The following is a 23534-nucleotide window of genomic DNA, read 5'->3' as shown; positions in this document are numbered from 1 at the left end:
TGTACACCTAATCTGTGGATGACAAGGCATGTAGACCAGAGTTGGGTGGGCAGAGGGTGGGAGCCATCACAGGCAGCAACTGGCAGAGCAGGGTTTGGGACTCTGGGATCTGAGGGAGCAGGAAGGGACATCCGACTTACAGCCTCAAAGTGAGCACACTAGCTCCAGGCTCGAGCTCTAGGGCCGTAAGTGGTTCCCGTGCACACACCTGATGGCTACACTGTGGGTCTGGCGTTGACTGAGGCCGCCTCCACTGCAACAGTGCCTGTTGCAGCAATACATGGCCCTCGAGACATGACTGCACCCAGACGTGCTCATTGTCACTGAGACAGAGACCTAGGATGTGTCCAGGTTTAAAAATGCTTCCATCGCTCTCTTCTTCCTCCCACCCTGACCCTGCCCTTGCATCCCACAGAGGTGCGCCTGGTGCAGTTTCATGAGCCGGACATCTACAACTACTCAGCCTTGCTGCTGAGCGAGGACAAGGACACCTTGTACATAGGTGCCCGGGAGGCGGTCTTCGCTGTGAACGCACTCAACATCTCCGAGAAGCAGCATGAGGTACGTCCTGGGCTCCCCTGCATGTCCACACAGCCCAGCTTGAGTGAGCAGCCTCTCCTGGCCCCACTGTGGGGCTGGGGGCTGACTTATCTGGAGCCTCCATCCTGTAGCTGTGACCATGCAGCCCCATCTTTGGGTGTCCACCAGCAGTTCACCCAGGGACCACCCTCTTTGCTTTTTTTGTTTTTGAACTTTTTATTAGGAAAAAAGTCTCGAACATACCTATGAGCAGAGACAGCTATGCCATGAGCCCTGTGCCCACTGCAGCTTATGCAAGGCCAGCTGTTCAGTCCTGCCCACAGTGCCCTCCACCTCCTGGGGCATTGAGGCAGATCCCGACACCACATTCTTCATCTGGGTATCTCTTATTGGAAAGCGCCCCTTGTCGTGCAAATAACCAAAAATAGCTTCTCCAAAATTTACGTCTTCATACACTCAGCCAGTGTTGATATTTCACCGACTCTCTCGTGGATGATGCTTGATTAGTTGGTTCGAACATTTAGTTTGAATCAGGTTGCAACCACGCTGTCCCAATCCATTGCAGCTGGTCACCCAGTCCATTCAGTCTCCGCTTCTAGGAGCCAGCCTCGGTTTCCTTCCTGAGAAAGCTACTCTGCACAGCCCATCCCATGTCCCACCCTTCACATTGCTCCTGAGTCCTCAGTGTCTTTAAACATTTTTAAAAATCAGACCGAATTTAAAATTTGATCATAGCTCACTGCAGCCTCAAACTCCTGGGCTCAAGTGATCCTCTTGCCTCAGCCTCCTGAGTAGCTGGGACTATAAGTATGTGCCACCACACCCAGCTCCACTCATGGTGTCTTTAGCATGCAGCTCTGTCTTCACATCCCCAGCTGGGTGTCAGGTCCAGGCTCACCCCACTTGGGGCCGTGAGAGGCGGGCTTCTCCATGGAGGCAGGTGTTCCTCCTCCTGAGTCTCGGTGGCCTTTCACCATCTTCTTCTCATCAAAGATTGCAAAATGCAATGTTCTGATTCTACCTCTCCTTCTCCACTTGTTAGCTGGAAATCATATAAAAGGGGAAGTGCCCATCACCAGCTATTTTGGCCCTAGTTCCTTGGGGAAATGCAGAATCGATGCTTGGAATCTTTGCCCTTTATTTACCAGTTTTCAGAATAATGAGTTAATGAGTCAGTTTCCCCTCTGAAGGGCAAGAGTGAGTTTTTTGATTGATTTTTAGTGTCACAGTGAAGTCATAGATTTAAAGATATTTGCTCTTCTTTGACCCATCACAGTGAAACCCCTACCGCATGCTCAAATTGTCGCATCCACGGTCAACAGCAGCCTGTTTGGGTTGGCTCCTGAGACCTCGCGGTGTGGGGTAGTTTTCTTGCTCTCTGGAATCTGTTCTAGGTTCACGCTGGACATTTTCTGCCCAGATCTCTTTTTGTTTTCATCTCTAGGGTCTAGCTTATTTCTCAATTTCTGTTTGACACATAAATGAGCTCTGAGCATTATGCTCTGAAAACAAGTATTTGGCTGGGTGCTGTGGCTCACACATGTAATCCTAACACTGTGGGAGGTCGAGGTAGGCAGATGATTACTTGAGCTCAAGAGTTCGAGACCAGCCTGGGCAACATGGCGAAACCCTGTCTCTACAAAAACTGCAAAAAATAGCCAGGTGTGGCGGCTCAGGTCTTGGGAGTCTGCGGTGCTTGGGAGTCTGAGGTGCTTGGGAGTCTGAAGTGGGAGGATCACTTGAGCCCAGGAGGTCGAGGCAGCAGTGAGCTGAGATCATGCCACTGCAGTCCAGCCTGGGCAACAGAGCGAGACCGTCTCAAAAAAACAAAAACAAAGTATTCAGCACTGTGAGGCACTCTGAGCAGAAGGATGTGGTGGTCTCACCTCGCTCAACTCTTACTCGTCGCGTGTCTGTTAAATTCTCTTCCTCTGAGCGCCTTCCTGACCACACAGGCTCACACTCGGTCTTGGGGGAATTGTGGACAGTGTGTTTGTGCTGGCCCCACAGGTGTTCAGTGAGAGCCAGATATTGCTCTGTTAATGACAACATGGTGGTCCGTCGGGGTTGGGGAGAGGCTTGGGGACCTCTTATACTTAAAAGAAAAAAATAAAGAGACCCCCGCCAAGCATCAGTGAAAATCCCTGCAAACGTGATCAAGAGTCTGTTGAAGTATACGTTCCCTTGTCCTTATGCATTTCATGCGAGTTGATTAAATCAGCTGTACTTTAAATGCTGAAGGAAGTTGCTATTTTAAATGAGACTCTGTTCCGCTTTTGTGTGCCCCTATCAGGACTTCCATTTCTATGAAACGACACTCCCTTAGTACTGTATCTGCAGCCTGGGTGCTGTGCAGGAATCCACTGAGTTAGTTAGAAACCTAAAGTGGGGTTCCTCTCCTCACACTCTCCCTCCTAGAAGCCCTGTGTGCTTCCTAACCTCTGAGTCCTGACACCCGCTACAAGCCTTTTGGTGGAGAAAAATGTATTGTTACTGGTTTCTTTTGCATCAGTTATGGAACATCACAGAGAGAGGGGGCATTTTGGGGAAGGTGAGGCAGGGATAGATATAGAAGCCTCTGTTCTTTCCCTTTTGTCTTATGTTACTTTCTATCCTGTGGGGGCTTTGGAGGGCAAGGGGCTAAGGCCCCCACCCCCTGGCAGTTTCTGATCACGAATTGTCCCTGGTTTGAAAGAAGAGGTGGTAGGAACGTGGATCTTACTAAGATGGTGCCTGAGCTGAGCTGGTGGTGTTAGTTCATCACTTCCTCCTGCTGCCGACATGCAAGTTTAAGGAATCATAAATCTCCCTTTCTACTGATACAGTGAATATTGAGGCTTTTTTTTTTTTTTAACTGGACTGTAGAGTCACTTTTTTTTTTTTTTGAGATGGAGTCTCACTCTGTTGCCCAGGCACACGAGGCTAGAGTGCAGTGGTGCGATCTCAGCTCACTGCAACCTTCGCTTCCCGGGTTCAAGAGATTCTCCTGCCTCAGCCTCCCGAGTAGCTGGGATTACAGGCGCCCGCCACCACTCCCAGATAATTTTTGTATTTTTAGTAAAGACGGAGTTTCACCATGTTGGCCAGGCTGGTCTGGAACTCCTGACCTCAGGTGATCCGCCTGCCTCAGCCTCCCAAAGTGCTGGGCTCACAGGTGTGAGCCACTGTGCCCGGCCTGTAGAGTCACTTTGAATGGATAGAAAAAAGCCCACTTTGATGTTTGAAAATACTTATGGTTTAGGTTTTTGACAAATAATTTAATTTTCTCCACTTTCACTAGTTTGATTTTTGCTGCTATTTTATGGTGAGTGATGGAAATTTTGGAGCTGGTCTTCCAGACTCCACTGGTTTCAGGGTAAGGATCACAGTGAGGATGTTCATGAAGGCCCCAGGCTGCTCCCCTGCTCTCTGAACCTCCCTTGCAGTCTGAGAATTGATCATCTCAGGAGAAACCTCTAAGCTCTAAACTCTATCATGTGCTTTTAAAATTGTGCATTTTTATACTAGTATCTCTTTGAAAGAATATGCACTGATACGGACTCCATCCCAACAGGTGTATTGGAAGGTCTCAGAAGACAAAAAAGCAAAATGTGCAGAAAAGGGGAAATCAAAACAGGTAAATTTCTTTTGCAAGCTACAAAGAATCCCATTCAGGTATTTCTTGGTTGTTTTAATCTACTGAATGCCAGCATTCCTGTGGTGCAGGCCAGCCTTTTCTCCAGGCTCTGTTCATTCTGCTGGGCTTGGTTTTGTTGTGATGCGTCTTGGAGCTCATCCCTCTGTTCCTGAATATCGGGATTGGGTTTCTCAAAGCAGGTGCCAAACATAGTTGGCCTTTGAGAAATACTTTTCTAAAGTTCATATGAATTGAATGTGTTCAGATGGCCTGAAACTTTGACTACAGAACACGACTTCTGAAGCCCACTGGTGAATGGTGCAGAAATTCAGGGTTTGTTCTGCTTCCTTGCACCCAGAGGCCTTAGGCTTGGAGAGTTGCTAGTCATGCAGTTTTTCTCAACCCATTCATTGGACTTGCGACAGAGATGCCCCATTTATTTGGCCTGCTGTGCTCAACCTCTTGCAGGAGGGAGCACATGAGTGAGCGAGTGTGGGATCTGGCCAGCTGTTTTGGGTGCCAGCAGGAGCAGGCTTTGTGTGGGCCCTGTGGTGGTGCCCAGGTTGGGGTGCCTGTGACCCCTGCAGCCCCAGAGGGTGTGTTACAGTGCTCTCTTATCTCTGCTCTCCATGGACAGCGGTGTGTTATAAGCTCAGTGGGCCCCTTTTCTCATTGCATGGGACAGCTGTCTTCTGCCAGTGAGGGCAAAGGGCCAGTATGACAGCCTTTTTTGGGTACACACACTTGGGGTCCTGAGCTCTTGTCCGGCATGCAAGAAGAATGAGGTTGCATGGACACTTAAAGGATGGTGGAGTCAGAGAATTTTGTTTAGCGATGGAAGTGGCTCTCAGCGGAGATGGGAGCTTGAGAGGGAACGAGATGAGCAAATAATCTTCCCTGAAGTCTGGCCAGCTCTGGCCGGCTCTTCTCCAAAGTTAAGCCATTTAAGCCATTTCTCCAAAGTCCAGCCATCCCTCTGAAGTCAAGTCACCTCTCTCTAGTCCAGCACCTTCTCTTCTCTATCAGCTAAGTCTGGGCTCTTTATAGGCACAGGATGAGGGGCAGGGTGGGCTGTAGGTAGTTTCAGAAAAGGCAACATCTGATTGTAAAAAGATGTTGTTCAGAAAGAACCAATCGGGAGACAGCGGGCAAACGGATAGAAGTTCTCGCTCTGGGCCGTGGGTTTTAGGCTTTTTGGCTCACATGTGGGGTTTTGTCAGGGACCTGCCCCTGTCTGCCTAGACTTTCTCTGGCTCCTTTCTCTATCACTGGGACTTTTGGATTCTTGGCACACGTCCGTCCCTTTGGTCCCTCAGGCCCCTCAATGTGGTGCTCATTCAGGGAGCCCTGGGCCGAGTACTCATTCCCGTCTGCAGCTCTAGGTTACCCTCACCACCCTCTGAGCCATCATGTCCGTACCTGGCACTGGGCATTCTTCCTCAATGGTGGTCAAGACAAGCTGAGTTAACGGCAAAAAAAGAAAGAAAACCTAAGGAAGTCTATGCTAAACTTTCTTAGCAAAATGCTAAACTCTTGCACTGAAGTCTTTGTCTCTAAATCCAAAGTTAGATTAGGAAATGAGAGGAAAAGCAGGCGGTGCAGTGTAGCTCCCGTTTCCGGGGGTGTGCAGGTGGGTTGGGGTGAATAGTGAATTACTTCCAACCAGTCTAAAAACAGTCAAGCAAAAAGAGAACTCTCCTAATGTGGGATGATTTCAGACTATAGCACATGTAATGCAAGTACTTTTAGCCTGAAATAGTGGGTTCTGAAATGGTATCTTTGTTTTCCTGCTTGGACCTTTCTGATGCCAAGCCGGGCTCTAGGCTCTCCTAGTGCAGCCTCTCCCATGGGGGCTGGACTGGGACCCTGGGTTGGGTAGACCTAGTATAGCTGTTCCTAGTTCTGTGCAAGTGGGAGGCAGGGTGGGGTCTCCAGAAACAAAGAGGAAATTCTGTAGGGTGGACACTTCTCCAGGCCTGGCAACAGAACAAGTGGTCCACATACTTAGCAAGAGTAAAATATATTGCTTTCAACAGTGGGTGTCCCAGTAAGATTTGAGGTAAGCATTCATTGAGTTTTTTTTTAGTCACCACATCTTTGCTGAGTATCAATTAGGGACTGAAACAAAATCCTGTTTGGCACCTGAATAGCATGTGGACACTGCAGAGACACAGTTACTCAGGCCAGTTTCAGCTTTAGGTTTGCCTAAGGGTGGGGTTGGGGTCTCAGTGAACCTCCCACTGTACGAGAACAGGCCAGTGTGTGAAGAGGAGTTGCAGAGGGTCTAGATGACAAGACAAGGCTGAGAATGCACACCTGCCTCGTTGGCCTGGGGCCACGTGTGAGCTGGTGTTGGTGAATGTGGGACTGTGCCCCTGAGATGAACGGCGTGAGCAGTTTGAATAGTGGAGGGCCTCTGGGCTGGACGGTTGCTAATGGTGCATTTCTCTTCCTTGCAGACAGAGTGCCTCAACTACATCCGGGTGCTGCAGCCACTCAGCGCCACTTCCCTTTACGTGTGTGGGACTAACGCATTCCAGCCGGCCTGTGACCACCTGGTAAGGCTGATGGGCACCTCCCTGTGCTCACGCCAGCCTGGTCAGCAGTTAAAGTAGAAGGGGGCTCAAAGCAGATGTAAAGCTGTCTCCACCCTAAAAAATAGGATTTTCTCAGATCCAGCTGCAGAAAACGGGGGCAGCTTGTGGCTCCTCTGAAAGTCTTGCACGGCTGCTGTCAGGGGCACACAGCCCACTTGGCTCCTCTAAGTTTCGGTGTCCATGGCCAAGGGTGAGGCCTGGGGTGCAGCTCAAGGTGCTGGGAGCCCTTGGTGCTAGTGCAGAGCATGCCATGGAGGGGCGTGCTGTAAAGTACAGACAGCCTGAACATGGCATTGGGGGCGTGCTGGGAAGGACAGATAGCCTGAACATGCCATGGGGTGGGGGCGCGTGCTGGAAAGGACAGACAGCCTGGCAGCTCTGGGCATCTGGGTCAGGTGGGAAAGTCAGGACTTGCTCCTGACTTGTGTGTTCCTGGTTGGTGCATCTGTGCTCTGGCTGTGGGACCCACCCTTCGGGTCGGCTGTGGTGTGCAGCTTTCTCACTGAACCACTCCTGGGTCCGTCCACTCAGGGGCAGCAGGTCAAGTGTGCTGAGCTCCTTGAGAAGCAAGTCCGGCCTCTGTCCCTCACCGGGTCACATCCTTGATTGCCCAGCCTGGTGTCTGGCACCTCCCCCTGTGTGAGGGTCCTTTCTATCCCGATAATCTGGTGAGCAATGTGATGATCATCAGAAAGAGAGGGAGAAGTAGCATTTTAAATAAGTCCATGGGAACATGGAAAATGAAGCACATTTTCTACAGTGTGTCCCTGGATTTTAATGAGTCCTGATAAATGTAAAATATGCCACAGTGAAAAGCGTCATGTGCTAGAACCCTAAATTAATTGGAATTAAAATATTTTCCAATCTTGAGTCAGAGATAAATGACAAGACAACGTATGGCCTCATTAGAGACTTGATGAGGAAGCCTGGTATTTGCACACAGACGTCTGGGGTGAGATTCATAGTAGGGGTCTACCCAGCTGCCTGTACCATAGATGCTGGCAACGAAAGCTGATAGGGGGTGGGGGTGCTTTGGGGATAGTAAGACCCTCAGTCCTCAAAGACAGTCATTTGTATTTACTTTTGTGCAGAAAGTACAGTTGGACCAGAAACATTTTGCACAACAAAGGATTTTTCTGGCTAAACTCAATCAGGAGCTTAAAGTTCTGTCATTTAAACTTAACATTCTGTAGATAGGTTAGCTGTTGAGGTTAGATACTGTATTTGGTTTAAATTTAGACCTATAATTTTTCCTTTTTTTTTTTTTTTTTTTTGAGACGGAGTTTCACTCTTGTTGCCCAGGCTGGAGTACAATGACACAATCTCAGCTCACTGCAACCTCCGTCTCCTGGGTTCAAGCGATTCTCCTGCCTCAGCCTCCCAAGTAACTGGATTACAGGCATGCGCCAACACGCCTGGCTAATTTTGTATTTTTAGTAGAGATGGGGTTTCTCCATGTTGGTCAGGCTGGTCTTGAACTCCTGACCTGAGGTGATCCACCCGCCTCAGCCTCCCAAAGTGCTGGGATTACAGGCATGAGCCACCATACCCCGTCAATTTTTCCTGATATTTTTAATAAAAGTTTTCGCAGCTGCAGAAAAGATGTATCACTTGTATATCCTGGCAACCTAGATTGCACAATTGAGAGTGTGTGTTCACGTGTCTGTGTGCCTGTGCATGTCTCTGTCCACATATGTGTCTGTGTACATATGTGTGCTTGCTGAACTATGACCCATGACTCCCAAATGCCTTCACAGGCATCTCCTAAGAATAGTAACATTTTCCTATGTAACTTCAGTTTTATCATTATCTAAGAAAACGTTCGATCATTCCCCAGCATCATCCAGTCTCCAGTCACCGTTCAGATTTCCCCAACAGCCCCCAAACCTCCTTTCAAGGTATGATAAATGGTCACATCCAGTGGGGTTCATATTCCCTAACCTAACAGGTGAAGAGCCGTGTGCTGCTTTAACCGGCCTTTCAGGGGTGTCAGCTGTGGCCTTCCACGTGGTCTGAGCCTTCCTACTCTGCTTCTGAGAGCGTGTTTCCAGCCAGCCTCCTGCGGCAGAGGTGCTGGGTGCCCTCACCCCGCCGTGGGCCCTGCCCGTCTTCTTCAGCATGCCCAGGCTGTTGGCTGCCAAGCGGCATCCCCACACGTATTCTGTGTGCTCTCTGGTTCCTGGCAGGCTCAGCCCCTCTCTCGTCTGTGCTGTCCAGATGGGTTTCTTCTGTCACTTGCTGGGTTTTGCCTGTTTTTCTCCTGGATGCCCTTTCTCACTCGTTTGTCCACACTTCTCACATGTTCAGGGATGGAGACACTTCATCTGCCATTCCGTAGGCATTTCCCCCAGTTTGTCACGTATTTAACCTTGCCGTGTTATTTCCCTGAGTGGAACTTTCCAGTTCTCTCTGTGGTTGGATCTGTGTATTTTTTTCCTCATGTGGCTGTGGGCACTCTGGCCAGGTAATGAGATGACCCCCAGATGGAAATGCCAGCCCCTGCTTTGTTTTAGTACAGTGCGGTTCTGTTTTTAGTATTCAAATTGTTGATCCATCTGGAATGTGTTTTGGTGGGTGGAGTGACGTAGGGATTCTGCCTGTTTATGTTTTTCTGTTTCCTATTTATTGGGTCACCTAGCTGCTTAGAATGCTGTCTTATTGATGTTAAAATTCTGCTTATGGGCTTCCGATCACATACTGAGCATGTCCTGTATTGGGTTTGTCCTGGTGGCTTTCCAGCCCTAGAGCCATCAGCGTTGCCATTTCCATTTTGCAGATGAGTAAATTGAGGGTCTGAGATCTTGAGAAGCTTGGCCAGGGCATCGGAGCAAGGGCACCAAGGTGCTGATGTCTAGGCCTGTGCTGAGCAACATAAGCCCTGGCCCTGATGGGCGGGACTCCCGTAGCTCCACACCCATCTGCTCGGCCCTGTTGGTCTTCCGAGAAGAGCAAATTTGTAAAATGAAGTGGTGCAAAGACACATTGTTACTACAGAAATTCAGCCATCTGATGATGTGCTCTCTTTTTATTCAATTGTAGAACTTAACATCCTTTAAGTTTCTGAGGAAAAATGAAGATGGCAAAGGAAGATGTCCCTTTGACCCAGCACACAGCTACACATCCGTCATGGTTGGTGAGTCCTGCCCCTCCAGTTCCTTCACCCTGAAGATTACAGTGGCATGTTAATTACCAAACAGGATATTTGGATCTTCTCTGAAGTGCTGTCTTCCTTGGCTTTGTTTAAATAGGAGCTATCCTTACAAAAGGCACATGTGACTGCATAGACCCTTTAACTTTTGAATTCATTGTTTGCAAGGATAATAGCCGCCATGGTAAACGTCACTTTGTATCCATTGCTTCCATTGCTGGCTCATGTCATTTGGATAATCCCCGCGTGCTGAGCAGATGCTCCTGTTTGAGAGTAAGGTTTTGACTGAGCCACATACTGTCTGCAGTGGTCTCACACCCCTGAGCAAGTGGTCATAGCCTGGTGTGCACCCACTGTTGCATCTGCCAGCATTTTCCTGGATACGGGAATTCCTTGCTCTTGTTTACTTATTGCCCCATGACTCTTAAAATGCAGCTGAACATGGAGCATTAAATTATCCCCAGCAAAGCGAGAGCACGCCTGTGGTCCTAGCTACTCAGGAGGCTCAGGCGGGAGGACAGGAATTTGAGACCAGCCTGGGAAACAGCAAGAACTCATCTCAAGCCAGGCGCAGTGGCTCATGCCTGCATCACTTGAGGTCAGGAGTTCGAGACCAGCTGGCCAACAGGGTGAAACCCCATCTCTACCAAAAAATCTAAAAATTAGCCAGACGTGGTGGCACGCACCTGTAGTCCAAGCTGCTTGGGAGGCTGAGGCAGGAGAATCGCTTGAACTGGGAGGTGGAGGTGGCAGTGAGCCGAGATCACACCACTGTACTCCAGCCTGGGTGACAGAGTGAGACTCTGTCTCAAAACAAAACAAAACAAAAAAACCTCATCTCGAAAAAGAAAGAACTAGAAGACACAGGACACCCCAAAAGCTGAGGAGACTGTCTTTTCCTTTCCCCAGGCAGGGACTTAATTGGTTATAAAGGAAAACACTGTGTTGAATGTTTGTCGCAGTGTTGGTGCCGTAGCCTGAGAGGTTGGTTCCCTTTTCCTCTTTTCTTCTGGGCCCCTGCAGATGGAGAACTTTATTCGGGGACGTCGTATAATTTTTTGGGAAGTGAACCCATCATCTCCCGAAATTCTTCCCACAGTCCTCTGAGGACGGAATACGCAATCCCTTGGCTGAACGGTAAGGAAGAGCAGTGCACCTTAGTGGGAGGTTCACGTCTCCTCGTGAGCGCACACCCGTTGATCTCTCCTTTTGCTGTCTCTGAGCCCTGGGGGCCCCCAAGCTTGTGTTAGCCCCTGTTTGTGGGGGACACTTCCCAAACTGTCCAGCAATGGCCAGAGTCCCAGGGCACCTTGTTGGGTGTTTTCACTGGTAACAGAGTACTGTCTTAAGACAGCTCCCCACTAACCCCCCAAAAATGGATTTGGGAGACTCTCATAAAATTGAGAATCTGATAGTAAATGGTAAACTAAGATTAATCAGATGGGGACATGGTGTAATTTCCAGAATGATATTAAAGTGTGGCACCAACACTGGTGTGGGACCTGCCTCCAGGCCCAGCCTCTAGCGCTCGGTTGGATGGGCTCTGGGTGCCTTGTTGCTGCCAGCAGCACATGTCCGATGTCCATCTTCAATGTGCAGGAAGAAGCTGGTGGCTGTTCATGGGGGCTTTTCTTGTGGGTGCCAGCCAGTAAAGCCCTGAGTTTTGAACCTCTTGACCTTAGGGCAGATCCCCAGACCCAAGATTCAGGGACACTCGGCCATTCCTCGGGGTGGGGCAGGATCTGGTGGTTAGAGTTTATTTGAAGCATGTGTTGTTTAAACCAGCAAATGCATGCCTTACATAGGTCTCTGATGCTGGTACGATCTGGCTCCCTACCTTCAAGTCGGGAGGCCCAGCGTCAGTTCTTGGGGTGGACCTGGGTGGGATGCGCTGCAGAACCACCGTCGGGCGCACCTCTCTGAGGCCGAGGAGGTGGGGGTAGGGCACCATCTGGGCTCAGGGCTGTCATCATCCCCGGACCCTGGAGTTTCTGCTTGGATTGTGGCATGTGCACACTCCAGACATCCTTGCAGGGAAGCCCTCAGGCCCCCAAGGCAGTGCCAGCCGGCCTCGTGACCTCGTGGGTACAGGCAGTCCCCCAGCTCTATGTTCTGGGATAATCACTGTCCTCTCTCTGCAGAGCCTAGTTTCGTGTTTGCCGACGTGATCCGAAAAAGCCGAGACAGCCCTGACGGCGAGGATGACAGGGTCTACTTCTTCTTCACAGAGGTGTCTGTGGAGTACGAGTTTGTGTTTAGGGTGCTGATCCCACGGATAGCAAGAGTGTGCAAGGTGAGTGCCAGGCACTCTGGCTTCACTTGGCCCCTGCCATGGCAATAGTGTGCCTGGATGATGGGTGGCTCCTGACCTTCGTCTCAAATGTCACTTTCCCTAGCACTTTATTCCCCTGGGCCTCAGATGTGGCTCTCAATGGATCTTATTTCTGGGGGTTGTGGGGACTGAGGGAGTGCTGGCCCCCATGTGTGACCCATTAGCCTCCTGTTCTCAGGAGGTTCTTTCTTTTAATGCACCCTCTTCAAACCTCTTTAGCTTATAAAAAGCAAGGCTTTGTGGAATGTATTCACCAGAGTCTGTTGGAATTTCACCTTTGGGTCTTAATCTACCTAAGAGTGAAACATTAACCGACAGCTTAAGATTAAGAAGAGAGAACCAATATAGAAGTTTGTCAAAACACAAATCTTTAAGTACATAAAAAGTGGGGGGAGTGGTGCCTTTAAAATGACACACTGTAGGCACAGTGCTCAGCACAAGAGAACGGCCTATGGGCTTGATTACAGGAAATCTCAAGGTTGCTCAGTGGCAGTTTCCAGGAGGTGGATTGTCAGGCCTCAGGGGAGCTGGGGGAAACCACATGAGACACAGCCACCATGTCCCTGGCCAGGCGCTCATCTCGGAGCAGGTAGCCATTCATCTCTAGTGGAAATTGGTAGACAGTTCCTGCATGGCCCTTTCTCCTGTAGTCATGACCATCAAGGACATCAGAGAAACAGGGTTCCTTTCATGCCTATGGCGCACGAAAGTGGGTGCCTTTGACACCATTCCCTTAACAGCCCCTTGCATAAGGAAGAAGGTTGGGTGATGCGCACACCTGAGTATCCACCTGGTGCTTTGCTACCTGCCCAGGCCTTCTGTAGCCAGGGCTCACTGACCAGATCCTCCAGCTACCCCCGAGCCGTGGCTGCCGTGCTCCTGTCTTGCAGACCAGGAAACCATCCTATCAACAGTATGAGTGTGGGGGACAAGCCAGTGCCCCTTGAGATGGGGAGGGTGCTGCAGGGCCAGGGCTCCTGGCAGGCGTGCACAGTGCTCAGAATGCCGTCAGAGCAGCACTGGCCAGGGGACTCGAGCCCTCCCCTGCCGTCGGAAAGCCAAGGATCAGACTTGCCTTGACCTTGACTTATTACCCAGCACGGAGGGTTTGCAGCAGGATCAGTGAGCGGATCCAGTGATGCACAGAACAGCCACCCCCATCCCCCACAAGTCTCTGCAAGTCGTAGGCACACTGCTGTTGTCCCCTCTGTTCCCTTTTTTTTCCCCATACTTGTTTGAACTCCTGGACTGGGGTGGTTTGAGCTTAGCCCCCACAGCTCCTGCCTACCACCCTGGCACACATGAACCCTTCACCTGCTGCCCGTGACCTGAAAGCCAAATGAGACCCGTGATGAAAAATGTGCTAGAAATTCTTTGCTAAAACATCAAGGAGGAAAATGAAGTCCTTTTATCAAAAAGAGAATTTGGGCTCCTGTAATCACACAGCAGAGATGAAGGGGGAACATATTCCCTGTGTCCAAAATAAGTAAGGCTGCTTCTATTTCATATTCCTCTGCACTCAGGTTTTGTGGTTTCAGTATTTCTCTCCAGACCACACACAGTCATGCGTAGTTTATAATTGTGTCTTGGTCATCGGATCCCTGAAAAGCGTTTATAAAGAACTTAGTAGGTTCAAAGCACTTTAGCAGATACTTTGGCTAGAAAGGAAGTGAAGGATCTATTCCCTCAAAGGGAGGAAGGTTCACACATTTGCCCAAGACAGGCTGCTGGACTGGTGGCTGTCCCCTGGAAGGAGGCTGTCGCCACTTGCCCCACTCAGAGCATGTTCATTGATGGGTCCTGTGTCAGGAAAGTCACACAATGCCAGGGGCCTTGGCAGTTGGGAGTGTGTGAACACGGCAGCACCTCTGCGGTTGCAGGACTGAATGCTGGTCACAGGCAGGCATGGACGATTAAATGAGCTTTCAGTGAGAGGGCTTTTGTCTGTTTTGTTTTGTGTGTTAACCCGGGAGCGTTCTGGGATCCAAGCTGGAACCTGGACGCGGTGCTGCGGGCCACACACATAATTGCGGCCTCTGTCCCCTGTTGCCCGAGCTTTGTTTCAGTCAGGCACAGCTGCGCTGTGCTGCGCCATGGAGGGGTGCACCTCTGACCTTAGTGCCTGCTCACAGGGGATCCGCTCTCGGCCCACCATGTCTTGTTGTTGGGGTTTTAGGGGGACCAGGGCGGCCTGAGGACCTTGCAGAAGAAATGGACCTCCTTCCTGAAAGCCCGACTCATCTGCTCCCGGCCAGACAGCGGCTTGGTCTTCAATGTGCTGCGGGATGTCTTCGTGCTCAGGTCCCCAGGCCTGAAGGTGCCTGTGTTCTACGCAGTCTTCACCCCACAGCTGTAAGTGCCCTGGGTGGAGTCCCCCTCCTTGCTCCCTCGATGCCGCCAGGTGGTCCTGTCACCTCTTTCCCCTCCCCAGGAACAACGTGGGGCTGTCGGCAGTGTGCGCCTACAACCTGTCCACAGCCGAGGAGGTCTTCTCCCATGGGAAGTACATGCAGAGCGCCACAGTGGAGCAGTCCCACACCAAGTGGGTGCGCTATAATGGCCCGGTACCCAAGCCGCGGCCTGGAGCGGTGAGCTGGGACATTGGGGGTGGGCCGTGCTTTCCCTTCAAGGCCCAGGGCATGAAATCCAGTACAGGCACTGGGGCCTGTTCATGGTCTGGGTACCTGGCCACGCCAAGGCTCTCTGCATTGGGACAGGGATGGCTGATGAGCACAGCTCATCCTTCTTCCCTTTTGCATGTTACGTAACAGCCATTGCTACACTATTGCACAAACAAGAAGGCTGGGGCAGCTGTTTTGCACAATTAACATTGCATAACAATTAGGTCTGTTTCATTTTCAGTTTCTTACAGAGAAACACATCATTTCTTGGCAGAGGCCTCTGCACTGTCCACTAGTCAACAGGAGTCACATTTTTTCCTCCTAAATATAGTGAACTTTATGTAGAAATTGGGAATTTCCAGGCCGATTCCCTCCCTCACATGGTGAAATGGGTGTGACAGGCATGTGCACAGCCCTCTGTGGGGCCGTGACCTACATGGGGTGTCCTGGCCCTCAGAGCTCACTGCAGCACCAGTTCCCTCCCAAGGGCAGCTGTCCCTGACACCATCATGGCTCCTTCTGTGCATAGCTTAGTAAAATGTGTTCACTCGTGGTCACAGATTTTGGTTTACACACATCAGGGAGCTAGAATGGGAAAAAATCCCTCAGGCTCTTATGCTGTTTTAAATTGTCCTGGTTTTAGCCATGTTTAGTATTCTTTTCATGAGAAAGCTGCAAATCAATGTTCTGTTTTTCAATTTCGAAAGCTCAATAAGTGTTTTTCACTTACAAATAGATACAAATTCCTTCCCTGAGTATGTATCGTGAATGCAATTCTGTCTTGCAGATGTGTTTTATAACTGTGTCCTCTGGTGGCTGGGGAGAGGCCACCTTTCTGCATAGTAAAGTTATTCACTGCTACCCTCATTTCAAGGCATGCATTGTGTGGTTTCCAGGTTTTGCAGCGCCCCCCTGCGTTGACTGCTTGTGTGGAAGCACCTGTTGGGTGGTGGGAGCACGAGCACGTTAACAGCGGGGATTTTCTCCCTGCAGTGCATCGACAACGAGGCACGGGCCGCCAACTACACCAGCTCCTTGAATTTGCCAGACAAGACGCTGCAGTTCGTTAAAGACCACCCTTTGATGGATGACTCGGTAACCCCAATAGACAACAGGCCCAGGTTAATCAAGAAAGATGTGAACTACACCCAGATCGTGGTGGACCGGACCCAGGCCCTGGATGGGACTGTCTATGACGTCATGTTTGTCAGCACAGGTGGGTTCCAAGGGCTTGGCAGGCTTGACAGTGACAGCACATCTGTGTAGGAAAACTGGGAAATCCAATTACTCATTTGTGAGTAGTTCCATTGCCTCCCTCGAGGTGACCCGGGAGGTTTGGGGGAACGTAAAAAGATTTCTGAGAAGTCACCACACCAGGTGGCTTTCAGATCTGGGACCACCAGGTTACTGGGGGTACTTGTTAAAAATAAAAATGCAAGTCCTGGCCTGTGGCTGGGCTGGGCTGGTGCAGAGGAGTACTAGCCGCTGAGGAGCTTGGGCGATGCCCATGCGGGGGGCAGGTGTGAGCCACCTGGGAGGAGGCGTCAGCCTGGCATTTCCTAACTGCTGGCAGAAGACCACGTCCCTGCTTCCTGGCCGAGGAGCCAGGTTTTAGATGTGCCCTGGCATGTGGACTCTGTAATAAGCACTTCTGGAACAAGGACAGGGGCCAGGAGCCACAGTGGCTGGCAGCGCATTGTGGCCTGCCCTTGGAGCCTCCCAGCCGACCTCACATGCCCCCTGTCCTCACCGCCTGCCTAGAGCCCTTACCAGTGACACCCCGAGGGCTGGTGGAGCGTGGGAGCCCCCTCATGTGGCACTCAGCCTCAAATGTAATGTCGACTGTTATGAGGATTCTTGGGGTCAACAATGGAACAGTTTATTTTCCTTGGAAAAAAACTGGAATAACCCGTAACACTTGGGTTTCCAGTTGTTTATTTTGCCAAAGGCTTTTCCTTCTTTTGTTTCTAATGAGAAATCATCATTGTTTTCTAAGTATCTTGTGGAGGGAATGACTTGAGAGTGAAAAGTGTGAAGTTTGCCGCTGTGGTCACTGTCCTTGGTTTCTGTGTCTGGGTTAGTGTCACTGACCTGTACCTTTGGCCCTGCAGACCGGGGAGCTCTGCACAAAGCCATCAGCCTCGAGCATGCTGTTCACATCATCGAGGAGACCCAGCTCTTCCAGGACTTTGAGCCAGTCCAGACCCTGCTGTTGTCTTCAAAGAAGGTAAAGTGACGCAGGCAGCTGGACCGGGGGCTTCCCCGCTCGGTGGCTTTGATTCTAGGTGACAGGAGAGTTGGCAAGCTGGAGTCGGGCTCCTGGGCAGGCCCCTCTGTCTGTCTGCCCTGGGTGAGCCAACCTTCAGACTTTGACACAGAGCCATTCCGTGAGCTGTAGGATCTGAATTGGGGAAGGCAGACCTGGGGAGACGGGACTTCCCCTTCGAAGTTGCTGGAATGTCATTGAGTTGTTGGTGCAGGTTTACAGGCTGTGGAGAGGTGGGCACTGCTCCATGAAGACACCTTTTTATGCCCTGAGCTTGGCGGGGGGGTGTGCAGACTGCATCTGTGGGATATGATAGTGATACAGCTGACTCGTCACCATGGAAAATCCACAAGAGAAGTGGTTCGTCTCATCTGTAAAGCTATCTCCACCTGTGGCTGAGACTCTCTGGTTCGGCCTGCAAAACTCCCAGGCAGCCCTTGGCAGGGGTGGGTGGGCATCCACGCTGGCCTTTAGGGGGCTGCCTCCCTGGCCCTAGCTCCTAACAGGACCTCCATCCACCTTGTGGGGTCCAGGCCCAGTCAGTCCTCTCCTCCCTCAGCTGGGAGCAACAGGCAGAGGAAGGGGGCCCCTGTCTGGCCGGGTAAGATACCTACCCTTGGCAGGTGCATATTTGCAAACACTCCTCCAGGTCTTCTGTCCTCTTCCCTCCCCTGTATCCACAAAGCTTGGGAGCCTGGGTCCTTTTACGTGGTCACCTCCTCTCTGCTAATGGAGAGTTCTCCCTCAGATCTGAAAGGAAAAGAGAATGAAATAGCCTGAGCAAGTTATAAGCCACCGGGTACTGGCATCTGTTCACCAGCCTCTCGGTCTCCAGGACACACAGGGAGCCCTGGAGATTTGAAGGGTCGATGCTTTAGCCACTGGCCCCCTGGGGCCTCACCCCAGCCTCACTGTTGAAAGAAGGGGACCTAGAAGCTCTTCTGGGGCCATCATGCTGTTCAGTGGCCTCAGCCAGACTGGGCAGGCACCTATAACATCTCTAAAATGTGGACTTCTCATTAGAATAAAGATTGGGCTGCTGGTGTGGACATTCGTGAGAATGACACTCTGTTCCAAGGGTCACTTAGGGATCCAGGCTGGCGGAGGCTTCCAGGGCACATGGGCACTGATCCTCAAAGGCAGAAGGGGGTAGGAAGAGGAGGGCTGCATAGAGAGGGTTATGGGTCAGTGCCCACCTGCCATCTCCCAGAACTCGGTCACATGGCCACACCAGGGCAGCTGGCCACACAGGGAGCCTCGCACCCAGGAGGAGGAGCCAGTGGGTTTGGGGAAGCGCTTGCTGGTCCTACTGGACCACCCGACCCACCTGTCTCTGTAGGAGCCTCCATTCGTGGGGACGTGGCTTAGTTGCCTGGACAGGTGGAAATGCATCCTGCCTGCCATGGGGTCCTGTGCCTTCTCCTTGGGCCCCAGTAGGCTCCAGATGGGGGTGGAAGGCCCAGCTCCATGGCCATGGCAGCAGGAAGTGGCTGTTCAGTGGTAAAAAGACTGTGCCCCCTGACCCCATCAGGCTCTCTCAGGGTGATCAGCAAATGGAGAAACGGCCAGTACCACGCCCTCCCCCTGTCCTACAGCTGGGGAGGTGCGTTGTTCCTCCACCCTCACCTCCTCTCCCCTGATGACAAGCATGGCGTTTTGCTTTTTATTTTGGTAAATACACATCAGATGAAATTTGCCGTCTTAACCATTTTTCATTGTGCATGTCAGTGGCATTAAGAACATTCACGTTGTTTTGCAGCCATTACCACTGTCTGTCTGCAGGGCGCTTTTCATCTTCCCAAACAGAAGCTTTTTACCTGTGAAATCCAAACTCTTCATTCTCCCCTCCTCCAGCCCTGGGCAGCCGCCATTCTGCTTTCTGTTTCTGTCTGGGTACCTCATATAAGTGGAATCACATGGTATTTATCCTTTTGTAACTGGCTTATTTCATTTAACGTAATGTCCTCAAGGTTCCTCCCTGCTGTAGCAGGGGTCAGGGTTTTCCAAGGCTACATACTCCTCTGTCGTATGTGAATACCGCATTTTGTGTATGCGTTCATCCCTTGATGGACATGGTTGCTCCCACCTTCTGGCTCCTGTGAACAGTGGTGCTGTGAACGTGGGTGTACAGATACCTCAAGTCCTTGCTTTCCATTCCTTGGGCGCACACAGCAGATGCAGTTTGCTCGGCCCTCTCCGAGCCCACCGAGTAGGCTTTGTCTGTATTTTCACCAGGACTCCTTGGGATGCTGAGCTACAGCTAGCGTAGCAGAGGGCAAGGAAGGCACTTGGACAGCTCAATTGCCTCTGATCACGTCCACTGTCACTCCAACCTGCCCTCAGGGTCCGACGCGCACACACAGCAGCAGAGACAGAGATGGGAGCATGAGAGCTGCCTGCAAGGGGACAATCCTCAGGTCCAGGGAAGGGGGAGACAGGGGGCGTTGAGGGGCAGGAGTGCACAGGACAGGCTTGCTCTCAGCGGGCCTCACTCATGCTGCCAGGTGCCTGGTCAGGTTTTTTTTCTTTTCCTTTAAAAATTTTGTCTTGAAATAATTTTAAATTTATAGAAGAGTTTTGATGATTGCACAGAAGGATCTTGAGCGCCCCCACCTAGCTGTGCATGTCCGATGTCTCACATAGCCAGTGTGCATTTATCTGAGCCAAGGTGCTGTCATGGTGCAGTGCGTTACCTGAACCCCAGACCGTGGACCTCTTACCTCCCACCCACCACATTCCTGGCTCAGCACCTCGGGTTGCACTGGACACTGCATCTCCTTGGCTGCTGCTCTGTTCCTGCCTCCCTGACCTCAGCACTCCTGGAGAGGAGTGGTCTGGTGTTTTGTGGTGTGTCTGGTGTATTCTTGTGATTATCTTGGGGTCGTGGTTTTAGGGGGAGCACCAAAGAGGGAGCTTTCTGGGAATGTGGCATCTGTATGACACACCAGCGTGATGACCTTAGTCATTCTGTCCAAGTCACCGCCGTCTTTTTCCATGCCGAGTGTGTCGGGGCATGTAGTCCACACTGAGGGTGGGGGAGAGTGAGCCCCACCTCCCAGGGGAGTCATGTGGGAAACCCCCACAGTCATTCATGCTTATTTGCAGGGACAGACTTGGAGGCTACAGAAATGCCCTGTTCTCCCGCCCACTGACATCCACATCCACCAGTGGGTCCTGCCTGCAGCAGTTACAGCTGGCTGTCCTGATGGCCAGTTCCTCCTTCCCTGTCCCCTCTTCCCTTCCACAGTCATCCCTTGGTCTCCGTGTGGCGTCGTTTAGTTTTTACAGCTCAGTTTCATTTGGGCTCCAGCCCAGCCCCATCCGGGAGAAGCAGAAGCTGGGGCTGAGTCTCCTGCAGGGTGCAGGAGGTGGTCTGGATCCCGTTGGGACGGGCCTTGCCCCCCACAGCCCACCTCACCCTCCACAGCTACCCTCAAGCCTCTCTTTGGGGTGAGGAGTCAGGCAGGCCCCACTTGGCCACCCAGGGCACCCTGCTCTGTACTGCATGGTGTTCACGCCACCTCGCAGGTGCCCCCCGCGGGACCCAGCAGGACCAGCTGTCCCTTGGAAGTTACCTAGCTTGGCTTTGCTGCCAGAGAATGTTTCCGCCACCTCCACAAGCCGCGCGATGCCCGAACTGTGATCCAGGATGTCATCCTCAATCCTTCCCACAAACGTGGCTCACACGTGGCCTCATCTGCCCAGGTCTCTGCTGCTGCTGCTGCTGCTGTGAGGGCAGCGGCAGGCCATGTTCCCTCTGCTGTGTATTGTCACAGTTTCCTTCCTTGGGGGCTTTCCCTTTCTCTCGTGGGTCTGTGTCCGCACAGCTGGGTGTGTGGCCTGGGGCTTCCTGTATTGGCATCAGGGCCTGTGATCTTCCAGCCACACTCTGAAGTTGATTCCGAGTGTATCCTCTGAGGATGAAGGTCATGTTTCATCTGATTGTAAACCACTAAGTCGTGTGTAAATTTGGGAATCTTGTATTGTTAACCAAAAGGTGTTCCCAGGCTGTTGAGGCAGATGCCCTGGGCAGAGCGCGCTCCACCGGCCACCTCCAGGTCTGCTGCACGCCCCCGAGCTTCAGGTGGGTGCAGTGTGGGGCACCCTCCTTCCAGCTGAGTTCCGTTCAAAAGCAGTCAGCAGCCCTGGATGCCTGTGTGCTGGGCACTGCTGATGCCAGGTGGGCTGATAGGATGGACCTGAAGCTGGTGTCACTGGGAACCAAGTGTCCCAGAAGGTGGGAGAGTCTCACCTACCTTCTGCTGTGGGTGTGGCTGCTCTGGAGCTCGGAGGTTGATTTCCCGTCTGTGAGCTCTTCCCTTTTATATATAGACATGTGAAAAGCAAAAGGCATTGTTCCTTTTTTTATGTTATGTATCGCGATCTGCTCATCCTTTGCATGTCGTCCGTTTGGCATCCCCGTTACGTTAGGCCCCTGCTGGATCCATACCCTCACGAGAGGCTCCCTGCCCACAGGTGCCCACATTCTGGCTCAGGGGACAAGGTTGGGCTTCGAGGTGGTGTGCTTCAGCCTCTGGCTGCAGCCCCTTCTCACTTGTAGCGAGGCCGGGAAGATGACTGGGAGTGCCAGGCTTATGCATCCCCGTCTGCAGGGAGGAGATCTGGAGGTGGGGACTGAACAGCCTCCCCACTGGCTGAGAGAAACACATGCAGAGAAGCGCTCTGTTGGAGGGCAGGACCCGGGCAGTGGGTGACCAGACAGGGGAGAGAGGGATTTGGACCTAAGGCCCAGTGAGCCCTGACATAGCATGTGGATTCTGCCGGAAGGTCACAGACCTGCCTTGTTTGCCTCTGGTTCTGAGTACCTCTTCTCCTTACTGCAACGTCCCCTGAAGGTACACTCTGGCTGCTTCCCACACACTGGTGCAGAAGCAGAGGCCATGCTCCTGGATGCCTGCTTGCCTGATGCTAGTTCTCCTTTGTCTCACACATGCAGGGCAAGAGGTTCGTCTATGCTGGCTCTAACTCGGGCGTGGTCCAGGCCCCGCTGGCCTTCTGTGGGAAGCACGGCACCTGCGAGGACTGTGTGCTGGCACGGGACCCCTACTGTGCCTGGAGCCCGCCCACAGCGACCTGCGTGGCTCTGCACCAGACTGAGAGCCCCAGCAGGTATGGGGCGGGATGCACTGCCCGGGGATGTTCCCCGTGTGTGTGTGGGTGAGTAACACGTGCCGGTTGTTTTGCAGGGGTTTGATTCAGGAGATGAGCGGTGATGCTTCTGTGTGCCCGGGTGAGTGACTCCTCGACATGCCATTTCCTTTGGGAGTGGCGAGGTCTTGTAACCATTTCACGGTGCTTCGGTTCTGTGGCATTTGTGTGTGTTTTGTTTTTCTTTCTCCACTTGGAACAGAGGTGAAGTGTCCTGCAGCAGACTCGTGGTCTTCTCTGTCTTTTTTTCTTGCCAAAAGAGTATTTGAAGCCACTTAGAGTGTATCTGTTTACTGGGAAGCAGTCTCCTTCCAAAACCATCCTGTTTTCTTTCTGCTTAGCTTGGGGCTTATTAAACAAAACCTAAGCCTGTTATAAATGGGGAGAAAGGAGCCCATGAGTGATTAATCCTCAGGCAGTGGAAGGGCTGGGGTGGTGTTTCCCCTGGGGCTCCCACTTGGGATTCACCCGCCTGTGGATGTCTGAAATAGCGCCACACCCAGAGGGAGGGGTGGCATCAGGCCAGGATGCCCCTTCCCCAGCAGCCACCTTCCAGGGTGCTAAAGGCAGACTTGACCCTCAGTTCTGTGTCCTCCTGACCCTGACAAGACAGCTGTCATCAGACTAAGAAAAGTTTAGGCAGCTGGGCATGGTGGTACACGCTTGTAGTCCCAGCTACTAGGGAGGCTGAGGCAGGAGGATTGCTTGCGCCCAGGGGTTCAAGGCTGCAGTGAGCTTATCATGCCACTGCACTCCAGCCTGGGGTGACAAAGTGAGACCCAGACTCTAAAAAGAAAACAAAAGCTGGCCGAGCACAGTGGCTCAACGCCTGTAATCCCAGCATTTTGGGAGCCTGAGGCAGGAGGACCACTTGAGCTCAGGAGTTCAAGACCACCCTGGGCAACGTGGTGAGACCCTGTCTCTACAAAAAATACAAAAATTAGCCAGGCCTGGAGGTGGACACCTGTAGTCCCAGCTACTCTGGAGACTGAGGTGGGAAGATCCCTTGAGCTGGGGGCGTTGAAGCTGCAGTGAGCTGTGATTGCACCACTGCACTCTAGCCTGGGCACCAGAGCCAGACCCTGTTTCAAAAAAAAAAGAGAAAGAAAAAGAAAAGAAAAAAAAGAAAAGTTTAGGCAGGAGGAGAGTGCTGAGATGCACTGCAAGGCCAGCCTTCCTTGTAGTCATTAGCAGAAGCGTCTCGTGTCTGATTCAAAGAGCTGACACTAGGCACAGAACTGGCCT

At 51.8% G+C, this 23534-nt stretch overlaps 1 protein-coding gene across 8 annotated transcripts in view; it reads left to right on the top strand.

Moving 5' to 3' along the window:
• Window positions 1-23534, top strand: part of SEMA4D (semaphorin 4D) — a 93346-nt gene that overhangs the window by 52769 nt on the left and 17043 nt on the right. For all 8 annotated transcript variants that reach the window (XM_032164486.2, XM_032164487.2, XM_032164488.2 and 5 more), the window contains 12 exons: window positions 416-561; window positions 4094-4156; window positions 6616-6714; window positions 9793-9886; window positions 10925-11038; window positions 12043-12194; window positions 14410-14585; window positions 14665-14821; window positions 15848-16070; window positions 16966-17081; window positions 22078-22250; window positions 22328-22371. In XM_032164486.2, the coding sequence (XP_032020377.1) occupies window positions 416-561; window positions 4094-4156; window positions 6616-6714; window positions 9793-9886; window positions 10925-11038; window positions 12043-12194; window positions 14410-14585; window positions 14665-14821; window positions 15848-16070; window positions 16966-17081; window positions 22078-22250; window positions 22328-22371 (1557 nt within the window). The remainder of the gene's footprint in view (window positions 1-415; window positions 562-4093; window positions 4157-6615; window positions 6715-9792; window positions 9887-10924; window positions 11039-12042; window positions 12195-14409; window positions 14586-14664; window positions 14822-15847; window positions 16071-16965; window positions 17082-22077; window positions 22251-22327; window positions 22372-23534) is intronic.

This window comes from Hylobates moloch, unplaced genomic scaffold (genome assembly GCF_009828535.3).
Source record: "Hylobates moloch isolate HMO894 unplaced genomic scaffold, HMol_V3 SCAFFOLD_10, whole genome shotgun sequence".
In the NCBI taxonomy this organism is placed as follows: domain Eukaryota; kingdom Metazoa; phylum Chordata; class Mammalia; order Primates; family Hylobatidae; genus Hylobates; species Hylobates moloch.
The sequence above is the reverse complement of the archived record's forward strand: the minus strand, read 5'-3'. Positions and strand labels throughout refer to the sequence as shown.